The sequence below is a fragment of the Garra rufa genome, chromosome 3 (assembly GCF_049309525.1).
Source record: "Garra rufa chromosome 3, GarRuf1.0, whole genome shotgun sequence".
Lineage (NCBI taxonomy): Eukaryota > Metazoa > Chordata > Actinopteri > Cypriniformes > Cyprinidae > Garra > Garra rufa.
Genome location: NC_133363.1, coordinates 52241904 through 52268438, shown reverse-complemented (window position 1 = coordinate 52268438; position 26535 = coordinate 52241904). Strand labels below are relative to the sequence as shown.

At 33.3% G+C, this 26535-nt stretch overlaps 1 protein-coding gene across 1 annotated transcript in view; it reads right to left on the bottom strand.

Annotated features, from left to right (window-relative positions):
* Window positions 1–26535, bottom strand: part of dock11 (dedicator of cytokinesis 11) — a 97481-nt gene that overhangs the window by 6415 nt on the left and 64531 nt on the right. The window contains exons 42-52 of the mRNA XM_073836362.1: window positions 22503–22616; window positions 19636–19851; window positions 16360–16417; window positions 15090–15196; window positions 14861–14983; window positions 10798–10911; window positions 10137–10283; window positions 9175–9385; window positions 6105–6295; window positions 3176–3273; window positions 2384–2522 (exon numbers count right to left, since the gene is read on the bottom strand). Coding sequence (XP_073692463.1) covers window positions 2384–2522; window positions 3176–3273; window positions 6105–6295; window positions 9175–9385; window positions 10137–10283; window positions 10798–10911; window positions 14861–14983; window positions 15090–15196; window positions 16360–16417; window positions 19636–19851; window positions 22503–22616 — 1518 coding nt within the window. The remainder of the gene's footprint in view (window positions 1–2383; window positions 2523–3175; window positions 3274–6104; window positions 6296–9174; window positions 9386–10136; window positions 10284–10797; window positions 10912–14860; window positions 14984–15089; window positions 15197–16359; window positions 16418–19635; window positions 19852–22502; window positions 22617–26535) is intronic.

Here is a 26535-nt window from a genome sequence, read left to right as displayed (position 1 = left end):
AACAGTGTTCTTCACTGCATATGTCAATTATTCACACTAAATTAACACATTCAGTTTGAAACCATTGTAATCTGCATTTCCATTTTTTTTTCTTGTTCCAAGAGTCAAATCACAGAGGTGAAATACAGGTTTATTCTTAGCACACAAAAACAAAATAAAGTGAAACGTATTTGGAATCTTTCACTCTCAAACTCTTTAGTCAAGTGTGTCATCTCAGGACAGAATCTCTGGGATAACTAAGCGTGCAAGACAAACCAGATCAAACCTGTTGTCCTTTCACTGTACCAACCTAACAAGCCTGTCTGCCAATCATTGACTTCAAGACATAATAGGAGAATAAAAGCTCTGAACCTCAAAGGTTTGAAATAATATTTTCTAAACCAGTTGATACACACAGTAAATTGTTTTGGTTTGTTTACTGAGGGAAATGACCAGTTAGCCCATTTCCTGGAGTCTGGACAAGAGAATAGATTAGCCATCCTAATTTAGTCTATAAACTTAGTGCAACCACAAAACCATCAAAACCACTATTCAGGGTCCAAGGTTAAAACTTTCCAAGCAAGCAAATGCTAAAAAAAAAAAAAAAACCACTGTCATTAATATGTGAAAGATGATCTTATAACATTTTTAGGAAGTGCATCATAAGGTTCAGCGCAGATTAAATTGGATATAAATGAAAAGTGTGAAAAGACAATCTTTCAGATTTTCACACATTATCAGGAAGCAATTATTTTTTTGTCTTTTAAATTCTTAACTTAGTGTGCTAATACATTTCTGGGGGTTACCGAAAGGACCGAAACAAAAAAATGAGGAACGAAATCATGATGGGTCAACATTTTTATGAGAAGTGCCATTTCACATAGAGGCCATCATATATATGTACCAGTGACGTGAACTTCAATCTGAAAATCAAAGGAAAAGCAGCTAATATTGCCAAGTTGAATGGCACTATCCAATGCAGGATTTTGAAGTTTCAACAAACATGAAAAACAGATAATACATCAAGGCCTGGTTTCACAGACAGGACATAGATTAAACCAGGATTAGGCCATAGTTCAATTAGGACATACACGTAGTTTTTAGAAACATTACTGGTGTGCTTCTTAAGACAAAACAAAGGCACTGGTATATTTTAAAATCAGTCAGTGCAAGTTTCTTTCACTTGAAACAGCTCAGACTTACATTTTAGTCTGGGACTAGGCTTAAGCCTTGTCTATGTCTATTTAATTACTTTAGTTTTAGTTAGTTATTCCAGTGTTATTGTGGTAGTATTTCAGGTACTATTATATTTGTATTGATATTTTGAATTAATTTTTAATTGTATATTTTCTGTTTTAATTTTAGTTCAGTTGAAGTTTTAGTATTTTTGTTGTGTTTTTGTCATTTTTATTATTATTATTATTATTATTTTACACACTACCAATCAAAAGCTTTTGGACAGTAAGATTTTTAAGTTTTTTAAATTCTCTTCTGCTCACCAAGTCTGCATTTATGTGATCCAAAATACAGCAAAAGCAGTAATATTGTGAAATAATTGTACTATTTAAAATAACTGTTTTTCTATTTGAATATATTTAAAAATGCAATTTATTCCTGTGAAAGTCTTGAATCATGTGACAGAATCCAATCTTTATTATTATTATTTATTATTATTATTTTCAAAGTATAAAACAGTTGAGTACATTTTTATGATTCTTTAATAAATAGAAAGATCCAAAGATCAGCATTTATGTAAAATTATACACTACACAATTCAAAAGCTTGGAGTTAGTATGATTTTTATTTATTTTTTGGGAAAGAAATGATAGAAATTAATACTTTTAATTAGCAAAGATGCTTTAAATTGATCAAAAGTGATGATAAAGACATTCATAATGTTTCAAAAGATTTCTATTTCAGATGAACTTTCTATTCATCAAAGAAACCTTGAAAAATTCTACTCAGCATGTTTTCAACATAGTAATAATAAATGTTTTAGAGCAGCAAATCAGAATATTAGCATGATTTCTGAAGGATCATGTGACTGAAGTAATGAAGTAGTGATGCTAACAATTCAGCTTTCAGAGGAAAAAGTTACATTTTAAAATATATTTAAACAGAAAACAGTTATTAAGTATTATATTTAAAATATATATTAGAAATGTTACTGTTTTTGCTGTACGTTGGATCAAATTAATTCTTAGTGAGCAAAAGAGACTTCTTTAAAAAATTCTTTAAAATTACTGTCTAAAAACCTTAGTTTAGTTTTACCTAACTTGACTATTTTAACATTAGGCCTGAATTAGGTGCAGAAATTGTTTTGTAGAAGTAAAAAGAAGAACAAGTAGTAAGAACTATAAGTGCTGCAAGAACAATAAAAATAGAAATGACCAATCAAACGTACCTGCTCGTGGATGATATCAGAAAGTTCCTTCACCATGCTTTTGAAGTTAGCTTTTAGTCCCTCATGATACTCGTACTGATCCTCTTTAATGAGTCTCTCATTAATGTCCAGAGCCACGCTGCATGCATTGACAAATTGCCTGCAACACATATAACCACATTTAAGAACAACAGAAACAATATAATAATATAAACAATAAAAAAGAAGAAAAAATATGAGTGTGTGTTTTTATCTAGTAGTTAAATGCAAAAGATTAGTTTGATTTAGGATGACATAATTTTATAGGGTGGAAAATGGAAAAGTTGGACTGTCATATAATTCCATTTACAGGAATAAGATGCCCTGGTATGATAACCAATACATTCCTGTAACATGGCAAGTTGATACATGCTGTTGAATAAACGGGGAACGCAGTTGGTTGCTTCCTGAATACGAATCACTTCAGCTTCAGCTATTTGTAGTCGAGAAACTATTCCCTTGAAATTAAAGTTCTCAAGAAAAAGCTTAAAGACTTTACCAGATGGGCTAATTGTGTTTTATTAACCAGCCAAAAGCAGGAAATCTCACTAAAAGCAAACTAAAATAATATTAAGCTGAGAATTATAGATGTTAGATCTCTCACACATATATATCCTACCAGAAAGTGTGTAATTATATGTGCCAGCCAGTTTCCTTGTAACTCTTGTATTACCAAACCATGTCTTTCCTGGTTATGTAGCCACACAGGTATCTGTTCCCTTTCTAAGTTCAACAAACGCAAAAGTAATACCTGCATACCTGAACACCACATACCTGAATATTTCCTTCAGCTCTTTTACTTTCTTATTGGGTTGACCAGATTTGGATTCATCCAGGAAAGCTCGGGCGTAGGCCATCGGTCCAGCGTTCACCTATAAGCCCAAAAACGGTATAAGATGTATGAAACGATCACCTGCAAATCACTATAAATGAAAAGACAGCTCAGCGACTTGCAATGCATAAGAATATTCTAATACACTCAAAATGTGGTGTTATTAAAACAAAAAATACATTACACTTATTTGTTTTCCTGTTGCTGTAACAGGAATTTTGTTTTGCATGAAGGGAAATTTGGTTTGCATGTGATTGCTTTTATTGACATTGTTATGGTTTAATTAACATGTGCGTGACTTTACATCACTGAAGTCACGACTGGAGAAAAAATTTGCTTAACTGTCATGTAAATAATGTCACGCACTAAACATTATTCTGTAAATCAGGCAATTGATGCATTTATATGCATTTATTTGATTAAAAAGGGCAGTAAATACAGTTTAAAACAGTAATACACTGCAAAAAGGCTTATCTTACTTAGTATTTTTGTCTTGTTTTAAGTCAAAATAATCTCACAATTCTTACTTGCATCTACTAAATGTGACCCTGGACCACAAAACCAGTCTTAAGTCGCTGGGGTATATTTGTAGCAATAGCCAAAAATACATTGTATGGGTCAAAATTATCGATTTTTCTTTTATGCCAAAAATCATTAGGAAATTAAGTAAAGATCATGTTCCATGAAGATTTTTTGTAAAATTCCTACTATAAATATATCAAAATGTAATTTTTGATTAGTAATATGCATTGTTAAGAACTTAATTTGGACAACTTTATAGGTGATTTTCTCAGTATTTTGATTTTTTTTGCACCCTCAGATTCCAGATTTTCCAATAGATGTATCTCGGCCAAATATTGTCCTATCCTAACAAACCATATATCAATAGAAAGCTTATTTATTGAGCTTTCATGTGATGTTTACATCTCAGTTTTTTAAAATTTAACCTTATGACTGGTTTTGTGGTCCAGGGTCACAAATAATCTTGTTTCCAGGGGAAAAATACTAAATAAGTGCAGTTTGCTTAAAATAAGTAAAATGATCTGCCCGTGAGGTAAGTAAAATACTCTTGTTTTAAGAATATGTTACTTGCCCAACTGGCAGATCATTTGATTGTTTCCATGGCATTTTGCTTATCTAGTAAATTCATCCTAATTTAAGAATTTTTAGATATTCTTACTAGAAAGAAGACAAAAACACTTTAAAATAATTGTGCTATGTTAATATACTTTACAATGTATTTATTTCAGCATCATTAATCCAGTCTTCAGTGTCACAAATTTTATTATTTCAAAAAAATATCTATAAATTCTTAAATTAAGATAGATTTACTAAATAAGTAAAATGACATAAGATATTTAGTCTTGTCTCCAGGGGGAAAAAACTAAATAAGTGCAGTTTGCTTAAAATAAGTACAATTATCTGCCAGTGGGGTAAGCATCATTTTAGCACCATTTCAGCATCATTACTTCAGTCTTCAGTGTCACATGATCCTTCAGAAATCATTCTAATATGCTGATTTGCTGCTCAACTATTTTTCTTATTTCAAAAAATATCTATTAAATAAACATGCATTTACTAAATAAGCAAAATGACATAAGATATTTAGTCTTGTTTCCAGGGGACAAAAAACCTAAAAGTAAGTGCATTTTGATTAAAATAAGACTAAATATCTTATGTCATTTTGCTTATCTAGTAAATTCTTCTTAATTTAAGAATTTTTAGATATTTCGACTAGAAACAAGACAAAAATACTAAGTAAGATAAGCCTCTTTTTTTGCAGTGTACTGTGAAATATTATTACAATTTTAAATAATTGTTGCAATGTTAATATACTTTACAATGTAATTTATTCCTGTGTTGCTAAGCTGAATTTTCTCCAGTCTTCAGTGTCACATGATCCCTCAGAAATCATTCTAATATGCTGATTTGCTGCTCAAGAAACAATTTTTATTATTTCAAAAAAATATCTAAAAATTCTTAAATTAAGATGCATTTACTAAATAAGCAAAATGCCATGAGATATTTAGTCTTGTTTCCAGGGGACAAAAAACTAAATAAGTGCAGTCTGCTTCAAATAATTATCTGGCAGTGGGTTAAGTCTTGTTTTAAGAATATGTTACTTTCCCCACTGGCAGATAATTTTACTTGTTTACAGGGGAAAAAACTAAATTAAGTGCATTTTGCTTAAAACAAGACTAAATATCTTATGTGATTTTGCTTATCTAGTAAATGCATCTTAATTTAAGATTTTTTTTTAGATATTTTGACTAGAAACAAGACAAAAATACTAAGTAAGATAAGCCTTTTTTGCAGCGTACTGTGAAATATATTACTATAAATGTAAATAATTGTTGCTATGTTAATATACTTTACAATGTAATTTATTCCTGTGATGCAAAGCTGAATTGTCATCATCATTACTCCAGTCTTCATTGTCACATGATCCCTCAGAGAACATTCTAACATGCTGATTTGCTGCTCAAGAAACAAATTGTATTATTTCAAAAAATATCTAAAAAATTCTTAAATTAAGAAGCATTTACTAAATAAGCAAAATTACATAAGATATTTAGTCTTGTTTCTTGTCTTCAGTGTCACATGATGCCTCAGAAATTGTTCTAATATGCTGATTTGCTTCAAAGTTGTAAAAAGTTGTTTATTATTTGTGTAAACAATGATCTTCTTAGCAAAGTAAAAAAAAAAAATATTTGAAATAGAAATCTTTTGTAGTATAAATCTCTTTACTGTCACTTTTGATCCCTTTAATGTTTTCGTGCTGAATTAAAGTACTAATTTCTTTAAAGAGCCCCACAATTCTGAACGGTAGTGTGCTAAAAGGTTCAAAATGTGTGTGATGCATACTAGTACCTGCACACTAACACAGCCTTGGAGTTTGAGTTGAAGTGTGATCATGTTAACCTCCTGATTAGAGCAGAGCTTGGCGAGTTCAGCGCTTCTCTCTTTCATTTCATCTATTGCTACATCAATCGGTTTCAGCTCCAGATGCTTTTCTCCCACTACCTCGATGCGCTTCTTTACATAGGGAAATGTGTTGGCCGCTGCAGACACAAACAACATGCAAACACACACATGGTCAACAAAACAATATTCTTCTGATCCCAAACACAAAAAACATCACCAAAACAAAAGATAGTGATCGTGATCTGATAGTGGCACATCTCATTTTTCATCTACGTCTGTCTGTCAATTCGAGTCACTGAGTTACAGTTAGCCACATACCTGCTGTTGTCAATATTGACTGTTTGTAGAAGCTGTCTGAAAAGAGTCATTATCTAAGTGATATTTTGAGGCCGCTTACAAAAGTTGTCACACAAGTGCGTGCCACTTTGCAAAACAGGAACGTTTTGTCCCATGGGGGACATGTCATTACCATTGTACGTGGAAAACTGTTTGTCTTAGTTTCATCAATTATTAAACCAATGTTATACAGTATTAAACACATGCCATTTTTTCTTTTGCTTATGAAGATGGATGTTGCATCTAGAATGTTCAAACAGGTTTCAGGAGTGGTAACCACTTTTGAATGTGAGAGTGAATGCCGTAAATAGTCATTCTATTTGTTTACGAAACATGACTCACTTCTGAAAATGCAATGATTGACAGAGTGGTAACCATAACAATGCTTCCGAGTTTTGCAATTTTAACCACCAGCACTTAGAGATGCAGTGTTTTGTTTATGCCTGAATGGCTGATACTTGTTTAATTTATTATTTTTAAATTAACGATTAGATGTTCAGTTGAGCATCAGAATGAGAGTCCAAACAGCTGATAAACACATCACAATAATCCATATCAATAAGTAATCCACACGGTTCCAGTCCATCAATTAATGTCTTGTGAAGCAAAAAGCTGCATATTTGTAGGAAATGATTTCATCATTGAAACGTTTTTAAACCGCTGCTTCCGGCTAACATACGAGACATCTATAATTTAACATTGCTTTCTCAAGTGAAAAAGTTGTTTAATCTGAATCAGGAGAGAAATATGCACAGATCAAGCAGTGTTTATAAGCAAAAACAGTCCGATACCGTTCTAAACAAATATGTTGGAGAATTTTGACGAGAGAGGATAACAGAGAATAGACTTTTTCACTTTTTTGAACATTAAGATTTGAATTTTTTTTAAAGAAGTCTCTTCTGATCACCAAGCCTACATTTATTTCATCCAAAGTACAGCAAAAGCAGTAAATTTCTGAAATATTTTTACTATTACTATTTTTGAATATATTTTAAAATGTAATTTATTCATGTGATCAAAGCTGAATTTTTAGCATCATTACTCCAGTCTTCAGTGTCACATGATACTTCAGAAATCGTTCTAATATGCTGATTTGCTCTTCAATAAACATATATTAATATTATTATTATTATTATTATTATTATCAATATTTAAAACAGTGCATTTTTTCAGGATTCTTTGATGAATAGAAAGATCCAAAGATCAGCATTTATCTGAAATAAAAGGCTTTTGTAACATTATACACTATACCAGGGATCATCAAATCTGGACCTCGAGATCCATTTTCCTGCAGAGTTTAGCTTTTACCCTAATCAAACACACCTGAGCATGCTAATCAAGGTCTTCAGGATCATTAGAGAATAACAGGTAGGTGAGTGTGATCAGGGTTGGAGCTAAACTCTGCAGCGCATTGGACCTCCAGGGTAAGATTTGGGGAACCCTGCACTATACCATTTAAAAGCTTGGGAGTCTATATAATTTGAAATGATAGAAATTGATACTTTTAATTAGCAAGGATGCCTTAAATTGATCAAAACTGATGCTAAAGAAATGTATTATGTTACAAAAGATAAATGCTGTTTTTCTGAACTTTCTATTTTCAAAAAAACCTGAAGAAAATTCTACTCAGCTGTTTTCAACATAATAATAATAATAATAATAATAATAATAATAATAATACATGTTTTTTGAGCAGCAATTCAAAATATTAGAATGATTTCTGAAGGATCATGTGACTCAAGGAATGATGCTAAAATGTACAATCACAGGAATAAATTACATTTTAAAATATTCAAATAGAAAACAGTTATTTTAAATAGTAAAAATATTCCAAACTTTACTGTTTTTGGTGTACTTTGTATCAAATAAATGCAGGCTTTTTGAGCAAAAGAGGCTTCTTTTGATTAAAAGATTAAACATCTAACTGCTCAAAAACCTTTTCTTACTTAGATGTTTTGTCTTGTTTCCAGCAAAGGAGTTTTTGCCTAAAACAAGCAAAATAATCTGCCAATGGGGTAAGAAAAATCTTATTTCAAGCAGAAAACTAGATTATTTTTCTTACCCCATTGGCAGATTGTTTGGTTTGTTTCAATTAAATTTGAACTTCTTTTTCTGAAAACAAGACAATAATTTATACTTGTCCAGAAAATCCTTCTTAATTTAGATTTTTTTTTTTTTTGGATGTTTTGGCTTGAAACAAGAAAAGCATTTTTGCAGTGTATTTTTAGGTAGTGTTTTTGTATAAAATATGGACATATTTTGTCCAGAAGTTAAAAATGGCTTAATGATAAATTTGTTTCTTACACACTTGCAGCTTTTCACTTCAAAAGACTTTTTATTTGATGAACTGCAGTCATGTGGATTACAGTACTGTTTATATCAGCTGTTTGGAATCTCATTCTGACTGCACCCCTTCACTGCAAATGATCCATTGTTGAGCAAGTGATGCAATGCTACATTTCTCCAAATGTGTTCCCATTACGAAACAAACTCATCTACATCTTGTCTAGTCTGAGAATAAGTACAATTTCAGAAAGTTTCATTTTTGGGTGAACTTTTCCTTTAAGCACTAACAGGTGAAGTGGACACATACACAATGCCGAGTTGAGTTACAAGTTACCAAAATGGTTTAAATCTTAAAATATGATGTACTGAGATCTCCTGCTGTCTGCATACTTACTGGTAAGTATCGTTCGTCGCTTGCACTGTTCCTCAACCCCTCCTTGTTTCTTCCCCGCTAGTGTGAATGGAGTCTCGAAGACAAAACGCTGGATGTTGTGGCACTTCTCAAAGTCTGTCTTCCTCTCCGCCAGTTCTTTCTCCTCAAAGTAAGGCTTGACAAACGTCACCTGAATGTAGGCAAACTTCGGGTCTAGATCTTTCTGGTTAACCTGTAGGGAAGACAAGCAAGTTGTGCATGGATTCTTTTATTCAAAGAAAGTGAGATGTTAGAGTAGATTTTACTACGAAAATGGGACATTTTATAAATATATATATATATATATATATATATATATATATATATATATATATATATATATATATTAATGTGCTACCCTGGACCACAAAACCAGGTATATTTGTAGCAATAGCCAAAAAATACATAGTATGGGTCAAAATTATAGATTTTTCTTTTATGCCAAAAATGATTAGGATATTAGGTAAAGATCATGTTCCATCAAGATATTTTGTAAATTTCCTACCGAAAATATATCAAAACATAATTTTTGAATAATACTATGCATTGCTAAGAACTTCATCTGGACAACTTTAAATGGCAATTTTCTCAATATTTAGATTTTGTTGCACCCTCAGATTCCAGATTTTCAAATGGCTGTATGTCAGCCAAATATTGCCATATCCTAACACACCATACATCAATGGAGAGCTATTCAGATGATGTATAAATCTCAATTTCCAAAAATGGAACCTTATGACTGGTTTTGTGTTCCAGGGTCACATATGATCTGTTTCGAAATGTTAAATACGCAAAAATATGCAAAGACTGCAAGCTGGACGTTTGTTTGTTCTTAACATAAATAAGCGTTTCCTGGAAGATGACTCAGATGAGCAGCTCTTCATGGTCATTTCAGCAAAATACAGGAAGCTGCACAGTTGAACAGAAACATTGTGACTTCTTACTTTGTTGGAGTCTTGGATGATTTTGACATTCTCTGCTCCAAACTTTTCTCCGTAGAGGCTTATGAGGCGATGGGAAATTTCCGGCAGACCTGTGAGCTTTGGCTCTTTGTAGATGTATTCTTTTCCATCCTCTTCTTCAAAGAAGCCCTGAGGTCCCAAAAACAAGCATTTATTAAGCAAATATTAACTGTTTTCAACACTGCTCAAGAATGAGCATCTGATCAGAATATTAGAATGATTTCTGGAAATTGCTGAACTGATCTGCCATTACAGGAATAAATAAAAAGAAAATACACAGAAATAAAAGTTATTTCAAATTGTAATAACATTTCACAATATTACGGTTTTTACTGTATTTTTGATCAAATAAATGCAGCCGCCTTTCAAAAACCTTGAAAATTTCCCCCCTACCCCGAACGTTTAAACAGCAGTGTAAAAATATGCTTGACTTTTTATCTTCTCAAAACATATTTTAGCCATCCATTTATAAAAGACAATGTCTAGAAACTGAAGTCTGATGTTCACAATATCAGTTACACATGAGATATTTTACATCATATCAATGGTTTACACAGAGAAGTAATTTTGGGAAGTGGTAGCAACAAAAACAAGTCAAAGCTGTGCATGTAGAATCTTGTGGTATGTTATCGTTTGGACCCACCTGTCCATAAAAGGCGATTCTAAAGTAAGTGCCCAGCAGACGTTTCCCAGAGTGCATCACCTCTAATATCTTCGCATAAGCTCGCTGCAGAGTGTCATACAATCGCCTCAGCTTCTACAGGAGAAAGAGAGAACCAGCCGTTATGTGAGGGAGTGTGTGAGATGTTAGAACTGCTAACATGTCATTTTCGTGCACTGATGATTTTAGATCTGGGCTGTAAAATGTGAAATATAGAAATTGTTAAATAAAGTCATTATTTTAAATTTCTTTGCGCACAAAGTATTTAGAGTTTTAAAACACTAAGGTTAAACCACTGCTGTCACATGGACTATTTTAATGATGTCCTTACTACCTTTCTAGACCTTGACTGTGGTAGGACCTATACTGTCTATGGAGGGTCAGAAAGCTCAAACATTAGGGTGAGAAATTAATGACAGAAATTTCATCTGTTTATTATGAATTGTGAAAAGTGCAACATAAAAACTTTAACTGATTTACTTTTATTAGCACATTTATCGGCTTAAAAAAGAGCTAAATAAAGAACAAGAGCAGGACATGACAGGTCGGATGTGAAAAGTGAACGAACCACTAACCAAATCTGCAACTGTATGTCAACTTTTAAGTGTGTACACTTAAATAAGTATGCCTAACTTTAATAAGGATGTCACTGTTAGTAAAAGTACATATTCTAAAGTCAGTTTTCTTCAGAACTGACTCTTAAATATTGTAGAGTAAATTGGCTTAGGCTAAAAAAAACATGCATGACATATTCCTAGATAAATCTTCCTGTCTGACACTGTGGGGCCATTTGCTCAAACATCCAGAGACAATAGTATGGAAATTAGTTGGAAAAAATGTCAACAAAGTATCAATATTATAATAACACTATATTCATACATAATTTATGGGTGTTGTTAAAAATGTATATGGAAAATCAAATGGAACAAATGAAATCTAATTAAATACAAAATGTAAATAATTAAAACCAGTTTAAATAATGACTAACAAGTCGTTAATTTATTTGTACAAGGCAAATGCGCACGTTAGCATAATATACGCTACTCTAACATGATCAAAAGTTTAACAGTGTTTACTTTAAAGAAATACCATAAGCAATGCAATAAATGTCACACACCTTTCTGTTATGTAGTGGAATGAAATAACTCAAAGTTTATGGGTTTGGATGTGTGTCTGTTGATGGAAACAGTTTAAACAAAAGAAGGGTCAAACTTCTCACGATAGCCCTGCTACTGTAGGAAAGTTTCCATGTAGAAGAATGTGTTTATAAATGGCTTTCAAACAGTGGCTATAGAAGGCAGAGGATGATGTCTCGCAATCACTTCACAGAAGGATTTTTACATTTACAACATGTGTGGTTTATGTCAGCAAGCGCTCTGAGGTTGCTGTGGTGTTCTGTGGTTGCTAGCCTGTTATGGTCGTTCATTGGGCAAATAGGGTGACCACCTGGCAATAGATCAGCTGTGGGACAAAATGTGATTTTGCGGGACACATGTGAGACAGATATATGTACTACTGTTATGCTATGCAAATACTAATTTACATCCATTGTCATATGAACTTATTTATATTTTTTGAGCACGCACATGTAAGCGAGAGGAAGCATGTCTGTTTTGTGTAAGAGTGAAGAGAATCTACCTGCGAGAGAAGAGATTTGTGCTTGTGCATTTTGATGCGCCCTTGCATTACAATAATGCACTCTGGACATTTGTCATTAAAATAAAACCATAGTAACCACCTCACACAAACTATTAAAGTAAGAAGAAAGTTGTGTCTGAAACGCATCGATTTTTTAAACTGGTTAAAATTAATAAAGAATATTGTGTTTTTCCGTGTATGCTCAAACATTTCTTTTGGTTGTGCTTGATCACTTGATGGCAAAAGAATGTAGCATGGACATCCGTTTCTGGGATGCTTCAGCGAGCCGCAGGGCGGCTCTCATAAACGCAAGCATTGATTAAAGTGTTCGCAAACTGCTCCGGTCGCCGTTGACGTGTGCAGTATAGAGGGTCGAAACACATGTGGATCCGCGGCTGATGTAAACACAAGCATTGACTAGAGTGATGATTATTGGTTGCCGCGCTGTAGACGTGTACAGTGTGTGGTAACAGATTTATTCATCATACAGTGTAGATAGCTTCACTAGCCTCATGCTGGAACTGGTTTTGGGCATGTAAATAATTAAATAAATTAGCGCAATAATGATAATATCATGTATCGGCGATCTCGCAGGCTGACGATTGGACCAACACTACTGTAACGTATGATTTACTCACCCTCCATGCTTCCTAGGTGTATACGACTTCCTTCTTTCAGACGAATGTAATCGGAGTTATTTAAAAAATTATCATGGCACTCCCAAGCTTTAGAACAGCATAGACTGAACGACATAGACAAGTGTTTCTCTCCATCAGTCCAAAACAAGTCGATCCATAATAAAAAGTGCCTCACAAGACTCCGGAGGGGTCAGTAAAAGCCTCCTTTAGCAATCCGATGTGTTTTTGTAAGAAAAATATCCATATTTAAAACGTAAGAATCACTTTAATCTACGTTGCGCAAATGTACACGGAACTTGCTACTTTGGGAAGAGGCGTGGCAGTACTTAAGCGCTGTATAAGCTGTTCGAAATCGCAACACAGTGGGACTGCTAACCAATAACAACACATTTTGTTTTTCGAAAGGCGGACCTTCATTAAACCCGGAACTAATTGAGCCATTTGTGCCAGCCTGGGGAGAAAGCTATTGTAATAATGTAAATTATGTGAAATGTAATGTAACCATGTGAAAAATAATAAATTTTTCGAACCATCAAGCATGGGAGCAAGTTCTAGTGCACCGCCAAAACAAAATAAAGACTTTGTAAAAGAGCATAATAGGACCCCTTTAAAAGCAGTGTTATTCTATGTGTTGATGTAATTTCAAATGAAGCAGGAAAACAGGGCGGGGCATTAAAAAACAGCCCCGCCTCCTTTTTTTAAATAGCCAATAGCCAATTGCGTTTCATTTATATCACAGCTTGGGCCAGAGCCGCTGAACTCGATGAAGCCGCATTTGGAAATGTACACTGTCTGAACTGTTCACTATTCCCTACATAGTGCACTATGTGCCGTTCACCATACAGAAAACACTAACTCTGTGAACAAGTGACTGATTTCAGCCACAGTTTCAGCATCTATTTATAGTGTAGGGGGCGGGACACTTTGGATTCTAGAGAGCATTTGATTGGACAAAAAGTTTGGTAAGAAAATGAAGTCCTGGGTGATGTCATCAAAATCATTGATTCATTTTGCCGCAGGTTATATTTTCTAAATGTGAATTTTGTCATTGTTTTGGATCACACTAGGTTACAGATATCCTTAAGGCTAACAAATTCATACTAAAAGCTAAAAAACATAAATTTTTTAACTAAAACTATAACTAAAAACAAGGTGAGACACTGCAGGTGCAGGTTAATAGGGTCCCTATTCTAAGACCGTTTTTTCTTACCATTATAAGAACCTCAATTGTGTACAAATAACATCAAAAGAACATTCCAAGAATGTTGTTATAAGAATGTTTTCTCTTAATGTTATGAGATTGTATATCAATCATGAATAACATTATTAGAACATCCTATAAACATTATTCTTAGAATGTTCTGTCCTAACCTTTAAATACCTTTGAAAAAACATTAATGAAAGTTGTGAGAACGTTCCCTGTTAGGTAGGGGATTTTGTAATACTTCATTCATAATTAATACTCAGAATTTGTCCACAGTAATTGAGAAGTATCTGAGTACAGTAACTGAGAAGTGAAACAGATCAAGGCTGCGTTCATAATAACTAATAATGCCCTTGCCACCCATATAAACATCTGACTGAGCTACTTAATACATTTCACGCCAGGTCAGAGTGTGCTTGTGCTTTCTAAGAGTTGAGTTATTGAGTAAGGGGCCTTAGTCAGTAAAAAAACCACAGGGGCCACAGTCATATAGTCACAGCATTGTGAAAGAGAAAAATTGGGCAACTAACAATTGCCAAAGGAAAAAAAAAAGCACATTTCTTACTTCAAACTCGTGGCGTTTCTCGTAAACGGGAATGATGAGTCTTGCAATGTGTGTTATGAGCTCAAACCTCTCAGCTTTCCATAGACTTTCAACACAAACCTCCAACTGCTCAACCAGGACGTCCTGTCACACAAATACAACTTAAGTTACAAATGTATCTTTTGACTTGTTCGTCAAACATATTCCTGATGCGGCCTTTTATGGCGTTTGATCTGTCAGTGTTGTTTACCTCAGTGTAGTACACATCTTGCATCCCTGCGTCTTCTTTCATAGCTCCTTCTTCATCAATATTCTGGGTGATTTTCTTAAAAGCTGCCAGCCCACTTGGGAATAGCTCTGAAACAATAAGAATATATGCCACCATATTAAAGTGATAGTTCACCCGTAAATGAATTCTGTCATTAATTACTCACCCTCATGTCGTTTCAAACCAGTAAGACCTTTGTTGATCTTTGAAACACAAATTAAGATATTTTTGATGAAATCCGAGAGCTTTCTGACCCTGCATAGACAGCAACGCAACTACCAAGTTCATGGCCCAGAAAGAACATTGTTAAAATAGTCCATTTGACTTTCTGAAGATGAATAAAGCTCTTATGGGTTTGGAATAAAATGAGGTTGAGTAATTAATGACAGAATTTTCATTTTTAGGTGAACTATCCTTTAAGACAAGATAAGTAAAAGATTAGAACCTAATAAAATTGTGAATTGTTTTCCTTGAAAAGTGTGTTTGTGCCATGCCTCTTTAAAAAAAATACATCAAAGAAGTGTCTAAATACAGTTTGGGGCCACAGTACAAAAGCTATTGCATTATTAAAGATTACTCATGAAAAGTTGATGATTAGGATTACAAAACAACTGCATTACTGTTACCAACACATGACTTCTGAGAAACATACAGCAGTCTTTTACACAACACCATTTTTATCTCTGGTTTCTAGTTATGTAAATTTGTGGGACCTGCGAAATCCTTTTAGTTTTACATTGTAGAAATATAGGGTGGCACGAACCTCTAAACTGCTAGTAGTTAACAAAATCTGTTTGCTTTTTAATGTTTTTGTTTTTTTTATAGATATTTTCTGTTAAAGCATGCTTTATTTAAAATAAAAATGGGTTTGAAATGCGATCCACAATACTTGAGACACATTGTTTGAGACTTTGCATAGCCATTTGCATGGTGCACCACAATTTATGACTAGGATAGTAAAGTGCTTGTTATGAGCAGGAGCCTTATTTGCATGGGGAAATGAGGGAAATTACACGAGCCACAGGTATTTATTGTTTTCGTGTCGTTCATTTATAAAGAAAAATTAAGCAAGAATTAAAGTATCATTGTACTATGAGGTCAGACATGCTTTCTGATTCTAATTTCAGTGCAATCAGTGTAAATTACAGTTACGGCTGATTTTTAGGACACGTAATCTAAGAAAGAATGTCTTTGATCCAAATGAATGAGCATGAACCCTTTCTTGAAAGTACAGAAACCTTAGTAAACTTACTTTTCCTGTGCAAATACTCTGCCACCAACGCAGCAACATGAACATTACACATAGCAGCCTGTGAAAACACAATAGCAGAGAAAATAAGGTTCACTCAACTAAGAAAACAAATCTCATACAGAATGAACTTAACTTGAGCTCATCGATGTCAACTGATTTAAAGGTCCACTCAAAAATGAACATATGCTGAAAATGTGCTCACACTCAGGCCATCCAAGATGTAGATGAGTTTGTTTCTTGATCAGAACAGATTTGGAGGAATTTAGCATCACTTGCTCACCAATGGATCCTCTGGAGTGAATGGGTGCCATCAGAATGTGAGTCCAACACTGCATAAAATGCTTTTCATACTTATATTTCAGCCAAAATATCTAAAAATTCTTAAATCAAGAAGGATTTTCTAGACAAGTAAAATTATTGTCGTTTTCAAAAAACAAACAAGCAAAATAATCTGCAAAAAGGGTAAGAGAAATGACCTTGTTTTCTGTTTGATATAAGATTTTTGATGTTTTTACAGATTATTTTGCTTGTTCTAAGCAAAAACTCACTTAATTTTGACTTGTTTTTTTTTCTGAAAACAAGAAAATAATGTTTACTTGTCTAGAAAATACTTCTTGATTTAAGAATTTTTAGATATTTTGGCTGGAAACAGGACAAAAAAATCTAAGTAAGAAAAGCAGTGAAAGTGTGCCTCCAGTCCATAAATGTGTCTTATGACGTTTGCTTCTTACAAAACCTACAAAAGCTTTTCATTAACAAGACATTAATCAATGGGTTGTGTGGATTACTTTTGTGGATAACTCTTATTCCGACGGCACCCATTCACTGCAGAGGATCCATTGGTGAGCAAGTGATGTAATGCTAAATTTCTCCAAATCTGTTCTGATGAAGAAACAAACTCATCTGCATCTCGGACGGCCTGAGGTTGGGAAAATATTCAGCAAGTTTACATTTTTGGGTGAACTATTTCTTGATTAATCCCTGTTTATATGTTTTAGGGCATCCGTAGCACAAGGAACTACAGATGTAATCTTTTCCATTGTTGGATGTATTCCCTGTATGCGATAAAAATAGAAATATTAGACATCGCTGGCAAGGAAGTGACCTTTACTCCAATTTGGTTCCTGTTTTTCATTCTGTGAGGGATATATATTTACATGACGAATCAAACACTGCTGCTAACCTAAACATATCCGAAGAGTATGGAACGGATTAAACTAAATTATTAAATCATTCATAAATCACATAAACAGAAAATGTTAAACAGGAATGAAAGTCTCTTGTAAACTGTTGTTAAATGATTGAGGTTTAACCGAAGTTCAGTCAGGCAAAGGCCGTGACAGGTGCTAATACGAAGATTGTTTAAAGGACAACCTAAACCTGGAGGTGGTTTCCAGAGGATTGCTTGCCATTTGCTATGGCCATAAAATATAACCGACTAATGCAATGCACCAGAAATCCCCAAACAGGTGGTCCAAAACAAAAATGAGGAAAGGTTTCAAATAAAACATTTGTGACCCTGGACCACAAAACCAGTCATAAGGGTCAATTTTTATACATTCAGAAAGCTGATTAAATACACTTCAGATGATACATTATAAATGTATCCATAGGGCCAATATCACTCCCAGTGTTCTATACAAAATGAAGTTTAGATCTGACCCTTACTGTCATTTATGTAATGAATCTACAGTAGGCTCTTACTTTTGGCTGAGATACAACTACTTGAAAATTTGGAATCCGAGGGTGTAAAAAAACTAAATATTGAGAAAATTTGAGCCTTTAAAGTTCAAATGATTGCCTTTAGAGTCCAAATGAAGCTCTTAGCATAATATATTACTAATCAAAAATTAAGTTTGGATATATTTATGGTAGGAAATTTACAAAATATCTTCATGGATCACGATTTTTGGCATAAAAGAAAAATTTAAAATTTTGACCCATACAATGTATTTTTGGCTGTTGCTACAAATACACCCATGCGACTTATGACTGGTTTTGTGGTCTAGAGTCACATTATCAAAAGAGTCTAAACATGATGCATTAACCCCAATAAATAATAAAAGTATGAGAAAATATATTGTCCCTTTGTACGTTTCGGCCTATCCATAGAACTAAAGTTGGTTAAATGAATGTTAGAAAAACTTTAAACTTTTAAGTAAATTAGCATTTTTGAATGCTTTCTATAAAAGTGAAACGTCAAATGAAAAGTTTTTTTTTATGCATCTTTAATCAATTAGAGATGTTTACATCAAAAATAGAAGGTGACGGTTTAAAAGGAACTGGCATTTAATATATCATAATTGGTATTTAATACACTAGCAGTCAAAAGTTTTTAGTTTTTTTTAAAGAAGTCTTCTGCTCACCAAGCCTGCATTTATTTGATCCAAAGTACAGCAAAAATACTATTTGAAAAAAGTTTTCTATTTGAATATATTTTAAAATCCTGTGTTCAAAGCTGAAGTTTTAGCATCATTACTCCAGTCTTCAGTGTCTCATGATCCTTCAGAAGTCATTCTAATATTCTGATTCGTTCATTATTATGATGTTGAAAACTGCTGTAACAGTAGTAGTGATGCTAAAAAAATCAGCTTTACATCATATAAATTACATTTTTAAATATATTTAAATAGAAAACAGTAATTTTAAATTGTAAAAATGTTTAAAAATGTGTTTTTGCTGTACTTTGGATCAAATAAATGCAGGCAAAAACATTAAAAATCTTACTGTTCAAAAACTTGATTGGTAGTGTATATTTATATTATCATATCATATATTTCTTAAATAGATTACACATGCAAAGTTCAATGATCTTCACATGAAAAACAGACCTAAATTTGCAAAAGAAATGCACAATACATGGACTTGCGCCATTAAAGATTATCCAGAAAAAGCAATGTTGCTGTATTGTGTGCTGAAAACTCATAGTTTTGGTGAACTGATGCAAATGTATTGGTAAAAAAATTGAAAACGGAATGAAACAATGACATTACGATAAACATCTGAAGCACAAACATTGCGTGTTTCCTCTGAAATTTCCACCGTAAAGCAGCTGATATGATCTGCAACCTGCGTGTAGTAGGATGACATTGAGTGTTTACTTACAGCTTCAGGGTGAGGTTGGGCTTAAAACTAGCCTACAGGCATCATGACATGACAGAGCATCTCATTTCATCCATGTAAAATATGCTGAAGCCAAAACAAGTTGACATGGAGCCGTTCCAACTCACTTTTACCTTCAAAACAACACTGCATCGCGTGCACAAAATAACATACCTCAGAAAAGTCTCCATTCTTGCTGTGTGCTCGTGCCATGCTGTCCAGCCATGTCCGCCTGAGCTCTGGAGTGCTGGCGTACGATCGGGCCAGACTGTACTGAAGGTCAAGCAGCATTTCTGGGTCTTTTTCGTGCTCACGCATCTGAGCAGTGGCCATCAAAACCGTCCGAATTCTCATTGTCAGACCCTTCACTTCAGATGGAAACGTTGTGGTCTAGGAAGACATATACATCAGGTTTTACTATTAAAATGTTTTAAGAGAAGCAAAAATACATTTCGGCACACTGATTATTACTGTAGGTGTTACGTCTGTTCGCATGTCACATTCCTCTGTACTATTTTTAAATTTCTGGACTATGCAAATCTTTTCGCCACCATGACTCACGTGTAATGCCATATAGACTGTATTGTATGCTTTTAACAAAGCTGAACTTTGTTTCTCAAGACCATTCAGTCTTTTTTCTTTTCTCTTTGACCCTATTGTAACTGTTCGAATGGCTAAGGATCAGCAATCTCCACATAAAACTGATTGTGCAGACCAAATCGTCAGTCGTAGAGACTTGAAACTTGGAGGGATGGTAGTACTTACACCATCTATAACGTCACCAAGGCTCGCCCCAATCGGCCTGACAAGGCGCTAAAGCCATCAAAAGTACGAAATTGCTCATAATTCCTAAACCGTTTGTCACAGGCTCAAGTGTCTTATGTTGTTGAAATCCTTTATGAATCTTTCAAGTATTTTGCACCATCGCAAAGGGACGCTAAAATGCTTGAAAGCGGCAGGGTCGCTTTTACTAAAACGGCTATAACTTTTCAATAAAATGAGATATCTTTGCCTACTCAGAACACATATTTAAGGGCTGAATCTGAGGTGACATGAAAAAAGTCACGGCGCTAAGAGGGAAAAACATAAAAACGGTTGTAACTACGCAATGTCCTATCGACATGAAAATTGGTATGCAAGGATCAATATGCCACGAGTGTCTAAAAGGATATTTGCACATCCCAAAAAACATGACCGCCGTTGGCCAATGAAGTTTGAGCACCTGTTAGATATGGTTAACGGAGTCGATCTGAATAAAACTATGACTCACGGCTCTAAAGGTCTGTGAGAAATTTGAAAGAAATCGGCCAATGGGGGGTGATACCACTTTTTTCAAGGGATTGCACGGTTTCACAGTTTTCCACACAATATTCATATCATACAATAGACCTCCTCATTCTGAACCACTGCTGTTAATCAAATCATTTGTTAAATGACTGAGAAAAAACGCACTTTTCCAAACTAGTCCTAGGTTTTTCGCTCAGTCTGGGAAAAAGCACTGCAGTACAATTCTCTGGACTCTCTTTGTCAATAATTATCAAAAAAATGTTAAAATGTACCCTTTCGGAAGCTGAGTCGTTTAGAAAAGGGGCCTGCCCAAATCTACCCAAAAGCTAATAAAGCCTAAATGAAAACTCAAAAAACTTCATGAAACCTGGTGAGCACATGGTTTCTGCCACTGAATAAAAAAAACTATTTTCTCAGAACTGTAAGATATTAACATAAAATTGCGAGTTATAAAGTCAAAATTTACTAGATATAAAGTCAGAATTGTGGGATATAAACTCACAATTGCAAGAAATAAAGTCAGAATTGCAAGTTTATATCTAGCAATTCTGACTTTATTTCTTGCAATTGTGAGTTTATATCCCACAATTCTGACTTTATATCTAGTAAATTTTGACTTTATAACTCGCAATTTTATGTTAATATCTTACATTAATAATTTTTTTTTCTCACAACTGCGACTTTGTATCTTGTATATCTTCTGTAATTCTAAGACTTTTATCTAGCAATTGCCAGTTAGTATATCGCAATTCTGACTTTTTTTTCTCAGAATTGTGAGATATAAAGTCCAGTTCTGAAGAGAAAAAAAAGACTGATATGTTCACAGAATTGCTGAACTTAATTTCTCAGCATGGCAAGTTTATATCTTGGAATTCTGACTTTATAACTACCAATTGCAAGTTTATATCACATAATTGCTACTTTATTTCTCAGAATTGCAAGTTTAGATCACGCAATTCTGACTTTATTTCTAGTTTATATCTCACAATTCTGAGAAAAAAAGTCAGAATTGTGAGATAACTGACTTCCATAGACAGGTGATTCTAAACAAACATGCAAAGTTTTATGAAAATTGGACCGCATCAGTCATAAGCATTAAAAAACATATTTCTATGGTAAATTACCTGGATTTGCCAATGCTGTTTGTAATCATAGATTTAAGTGGTTACAGGCTTGCTAAATAATATGTAATGTCTTTTTTCATATGTGCTTAATATGTGCTTTGGTTGGCACTCATGGTGCTTTTAAGGTGTTATAAAAATAAACCTTAACTTTATTTACTGGAAAATTAAACTCAAGGATGGCGGTATTGAAACTAAGAATTTTGTTGAAGTGTTGAACAACTGTTTTGTACACTGTAATTGATTATAAGATAATAAACAGGTAAGATTTCAAAACAGTTTCTTCACAAAACAATATTTCATTCTGTGATTATTCATACAGTAAATAGTTGTGTAATAAGTGCACTGAGCATTCTGTTCACTTCATCTCTTCAGTCCCACCAGTAAAAGAGCATGTATGCACGGTACGTGGCTTGCACATATTTATGACTTTTATTTGTCATAAATTCAGATAAATGCATTGCAAGGTTTATACATCAGGTCTCTGATGTTCTTGATTCCGCAAATGTGTTTTGTCTTACATGTATTAATAAATTATATATATTTTTAATGGCTTTGAAAGAGTACAAATGGTTGCCTGTGTGAACAACCCCTTAACAAAAATAATTAATGAGCTTGCATTTTTTACTGCACCTTCATGAGTTTATCACTGTTGGCAAAGTTGTTGATGATGGAAAGTGACTCCTGGAAACGTGAACTGCCGGTTAGCGCCACATCAGCGATAAGCTGGCTCACAGCGATGATGATCTAATGGTCAGAGACGAAACAATGACAAAATATCAATGCAACATTCCACAGACATTCTTGGGTCAGACAAGAACAGAACAAAAAGTTGTTAAAAGGAAGATAACATTGTCAGAGAAGGTCATGCTTGAGATTTGAGAAATGAGTGTAAGAAAAGAGTAAAGAAAAAAAATCAAGACAAATCTAACTTAAACATAGTATTTTTATTGTACATTAAGCTGAAAAGTATGCAAATGTATCATGTAAAATAATGCGACTAGTATGAAAATAGAATTTAATTGTGTGTAGAGACATAACTGCCAGCTATGAAATTTGCCTTGGCAAGACAGCCATTTTATTTCACAGATGTCTTAAAATGTAAATTCAATCACAGGATACTACTAAAAACAAAATATTGTGTGAGATGTGGTGGAAATGACATTATATGTTCATGGTTTTTTCGTAATGCTTTAGGGGGTGTTTACATGACACCATTTTTAACTTAAAAAGGAAGACTTGTTATGCATTTTGGTTCATTTCCAATACAGCGCACATCATAAGTAAACAAACTAAAAGTGAATAAGTAAAAACAAGAGTTCATTTACAGTACTAAAAGCCCTCAAGGCCTAAACTGCCTCCATAATAGCTAAAGGAACGCCCCCGTACAGTACATTATGTTTCATGAAGTGAAAATGCAACAAAAAAACTACAGTTTCACAGATAGGTCTAAAAACATTGTGAATTCGGTATGAATGCACAAAATACTAACAAATGAGAATTTGTTTTTATTTATGAGGGTGATTGAAATGTGTGTTATAAAACAAAAAACTAAAGTTTTTAGTTTTGCATTGAGTAGAAATGATGCAGATGCCTTAAGACGTGTGAGAGCGGTATTCAACTCAAGTTCAAACAACTAGTGAATGTGGCTTGACCAGTCTCACTGGCACCATGAGCTTTTATTACACCATGTAGACTGTATCACATGATTACGCACCCTGTGCAAATGTTTTTTACGCTTTTGATAAGAGCACAGTCAAAGACATTAAGACACCTTGGTCAGACTGTCTACCTAAAATTACAAAACATCAGCTTGCACGCAAGTCAGCACGCACAAACACGAACATCATGATGAATTTAAACAGTGTTAGTGTTAGATCCTGTGAACTACCATGCAAACGTTTGGGGCTTTTTTATGTATTTATTTATTTCTAATTTTTTTAATCCAACTAGGATATTTAAATTGGCCAATTTTTTACAAAAATACATATTTCTAATAAACGCTGTTATAAAAAAAAAACATCACGGTTTCCACTAGGAGTCGAGCGATTATCTGTGTCGATATTAAGCATTTTTATAATTATCAGTATTGTTTTTTGTCAGAGCCCTTGTTATTTTTAATTTTGACATTGATTAGAATTTTTCCACCAGATATATATATATACACACAGTCAAGCCCGAAATTATTCATACCCCTGACAAATTTTGACTTAAAGTTACTTTTATTCCACCAGCAAGTTTTTGTTTTTTGTTTTTTGACCGGAAACGATGTACAATAGGCATCATTGTGGGAAAAAAATATTTCTCAGCTTTTATTTACATCATGTCCAAATTTATTCATACCCTTGGCAAACTGTCACAGTCTATGGGAAAATCCAAAGTTCTATACCATTCCAAATAGTCCAAGCTGTTCTAAAGCATCCTAATTACCCTGATTCATTGGGAACAGCTGTTTTAACAGCTCTCTGCTGTTGGTTTGTGTATATATATATTGGTGCAAAATATTGGTTATTGGTCTACTTGATCTGTAATAATCGGTATCTCTATCGGCCCAAAAAAAAAAAAAAAAACGTCAGTCGACCCCTAGTTTCTACAAAAAAATATATATATACATTTTTTTTAAGAATCATGTGACTTAAATTTGGAAAAAAATACTTTTAAATTAGTTACAACAGAAAACTTATTTCACAATATTACTCTTTTTACTGTATTTTTTAATTAAATAAAAGCAACCCTGATAAGCAAGAAAGACTTCTTTCAAAAACATTTAAAAAATCTTAATACTTCAGGTTTATGACTTTTCATAAGGTGTGAAAACACTCGTTAAAAGCATTGTAGAGCTGCAGGCCATTTGACATTTCTATTTACTGCCCTCAGATTCTAACTAGCTGATTCCAGACATACTTGACTTAATCATGCGATCACGCATAAGTTCTCCATGGTATGTTTAACACACGAAGAGCTGATTGTTTTGTTGTTGTTGCAAATAATAATTAAAAAAAACACATCAAGAGAATCATCTGACAGTCATATCTTTATTACAAACATGTAACGCCTTACAGATACTGTCAAATGATATTAGTCATATTAGTTTTACTGCAGGTTTTATATTCATAATCATATTAGTATTGTGTGCTTTAGCAGGAATCATTTAGATGTGGTACAGAGGAGTTTATTTTGACATCTAAAGTTACTCAAAAAACTAAAAGTTTTAGGTTAGTATTTTTTTTTTAAAGAAATTAATATTTTATTCAGCAAGGATGCTTTATTTTGATCAAAAGTTACTGTAAGGGCATTTATAATCTTTTAAAAGATTTCTACTTCAAATAACTGCTCTTCATTAAAGAGAAGATTTAAAAAGATTTCTGAAGGATCATGTGACACTAAAGACTGGAGTAATGATGCTGAAAATTCAGCTTTTACATTACAGGAATACATTACATATTAGAATATATTTAAATTCAAAACATAAATTTTAAACTGTAACCGTATTTCACAATATTACTGTTTCAGTGTATTTTTAATCAAATAAATGCAGCATTTGTAGTCTCTTAGTGTAATTTTAATCATTTCAGAACACTGAAACAATAAAACGTGAAACATTAAGTTGATCATATTTAATCTATTATTTGATATTTTGTAAAAACATGCATATTATAATTTGCACTTTCAATGTTGGTAACAAATGCACTTTTTGCATTTGCATATGGGTTTGGAACAACACGAAATTGAGTAAATTGTTGGGATGTAACAATATCAGAATCTCACGGTACGATAATATTGCAAAATGAAGTCCACAATACGATATGTATTGCAATATTGTAAAAAAAAAGAGAAAAAATTAAAAAAATGAACATTTTGTACATTTTAAAGTTAAATTCTTCTATCTAATGAACCAATCTAACTGAAATTTAAAGGACACTTATTCCTCGTTTTTTTTTGTTGTATACTGTCTCAGTCTAAGTAATAATAACAATAACAACAATGACAGTAATAGCCATATACTGTAAGACTATTGCACTGCAAAATAAATGAAAATAATATTTTATAGGTATACTATTTTTGCTTAACACTACAGTAGGGAAATTACAATACTTCTTTCCTGATTTCTATGCTTGAAAGAGATAAACAATAAAACATTAAGTTGATCCCATTTGATCTATTATTTGATAATTTCTTAAAAGCATGCAAATTATAATTTGCACTTACAATGTTGGTAAAGTTTTTGCGTCAAAACAGTAATGTGTTATGAACTTGTAACACCAATTTAAGCATCTTATTTATGAACTCAGTAGTCCAGTCTCATTAATCACACCTTGTGGTCTTCAAACATGCAACCATGTACTAACCACCCATATTTTTAGACATTAGGTTATGGTACTCCTCCATGTTACACAAAATACCTCCCACACATCCAAATGATCTTTTACCGTAAAGTACTGCGCAATAGTTGACTGCTGACAAGGAAAAATTAAAATGTGGGGCCAAGACGTGTGCTGACACACTAGGGAGAGGATTCATAATGTCCAACATTAACAAGGAAAAAAAAGGTTAGATTTGTCATCGGAATTGGCAAGCGCCAACATTTTTATAACATTTGCATGTTACAAGAGCAAGTTCAGTAAGGTGAAAGGGGCTAATCAAATGGAGATGCTTGTACAGTTGC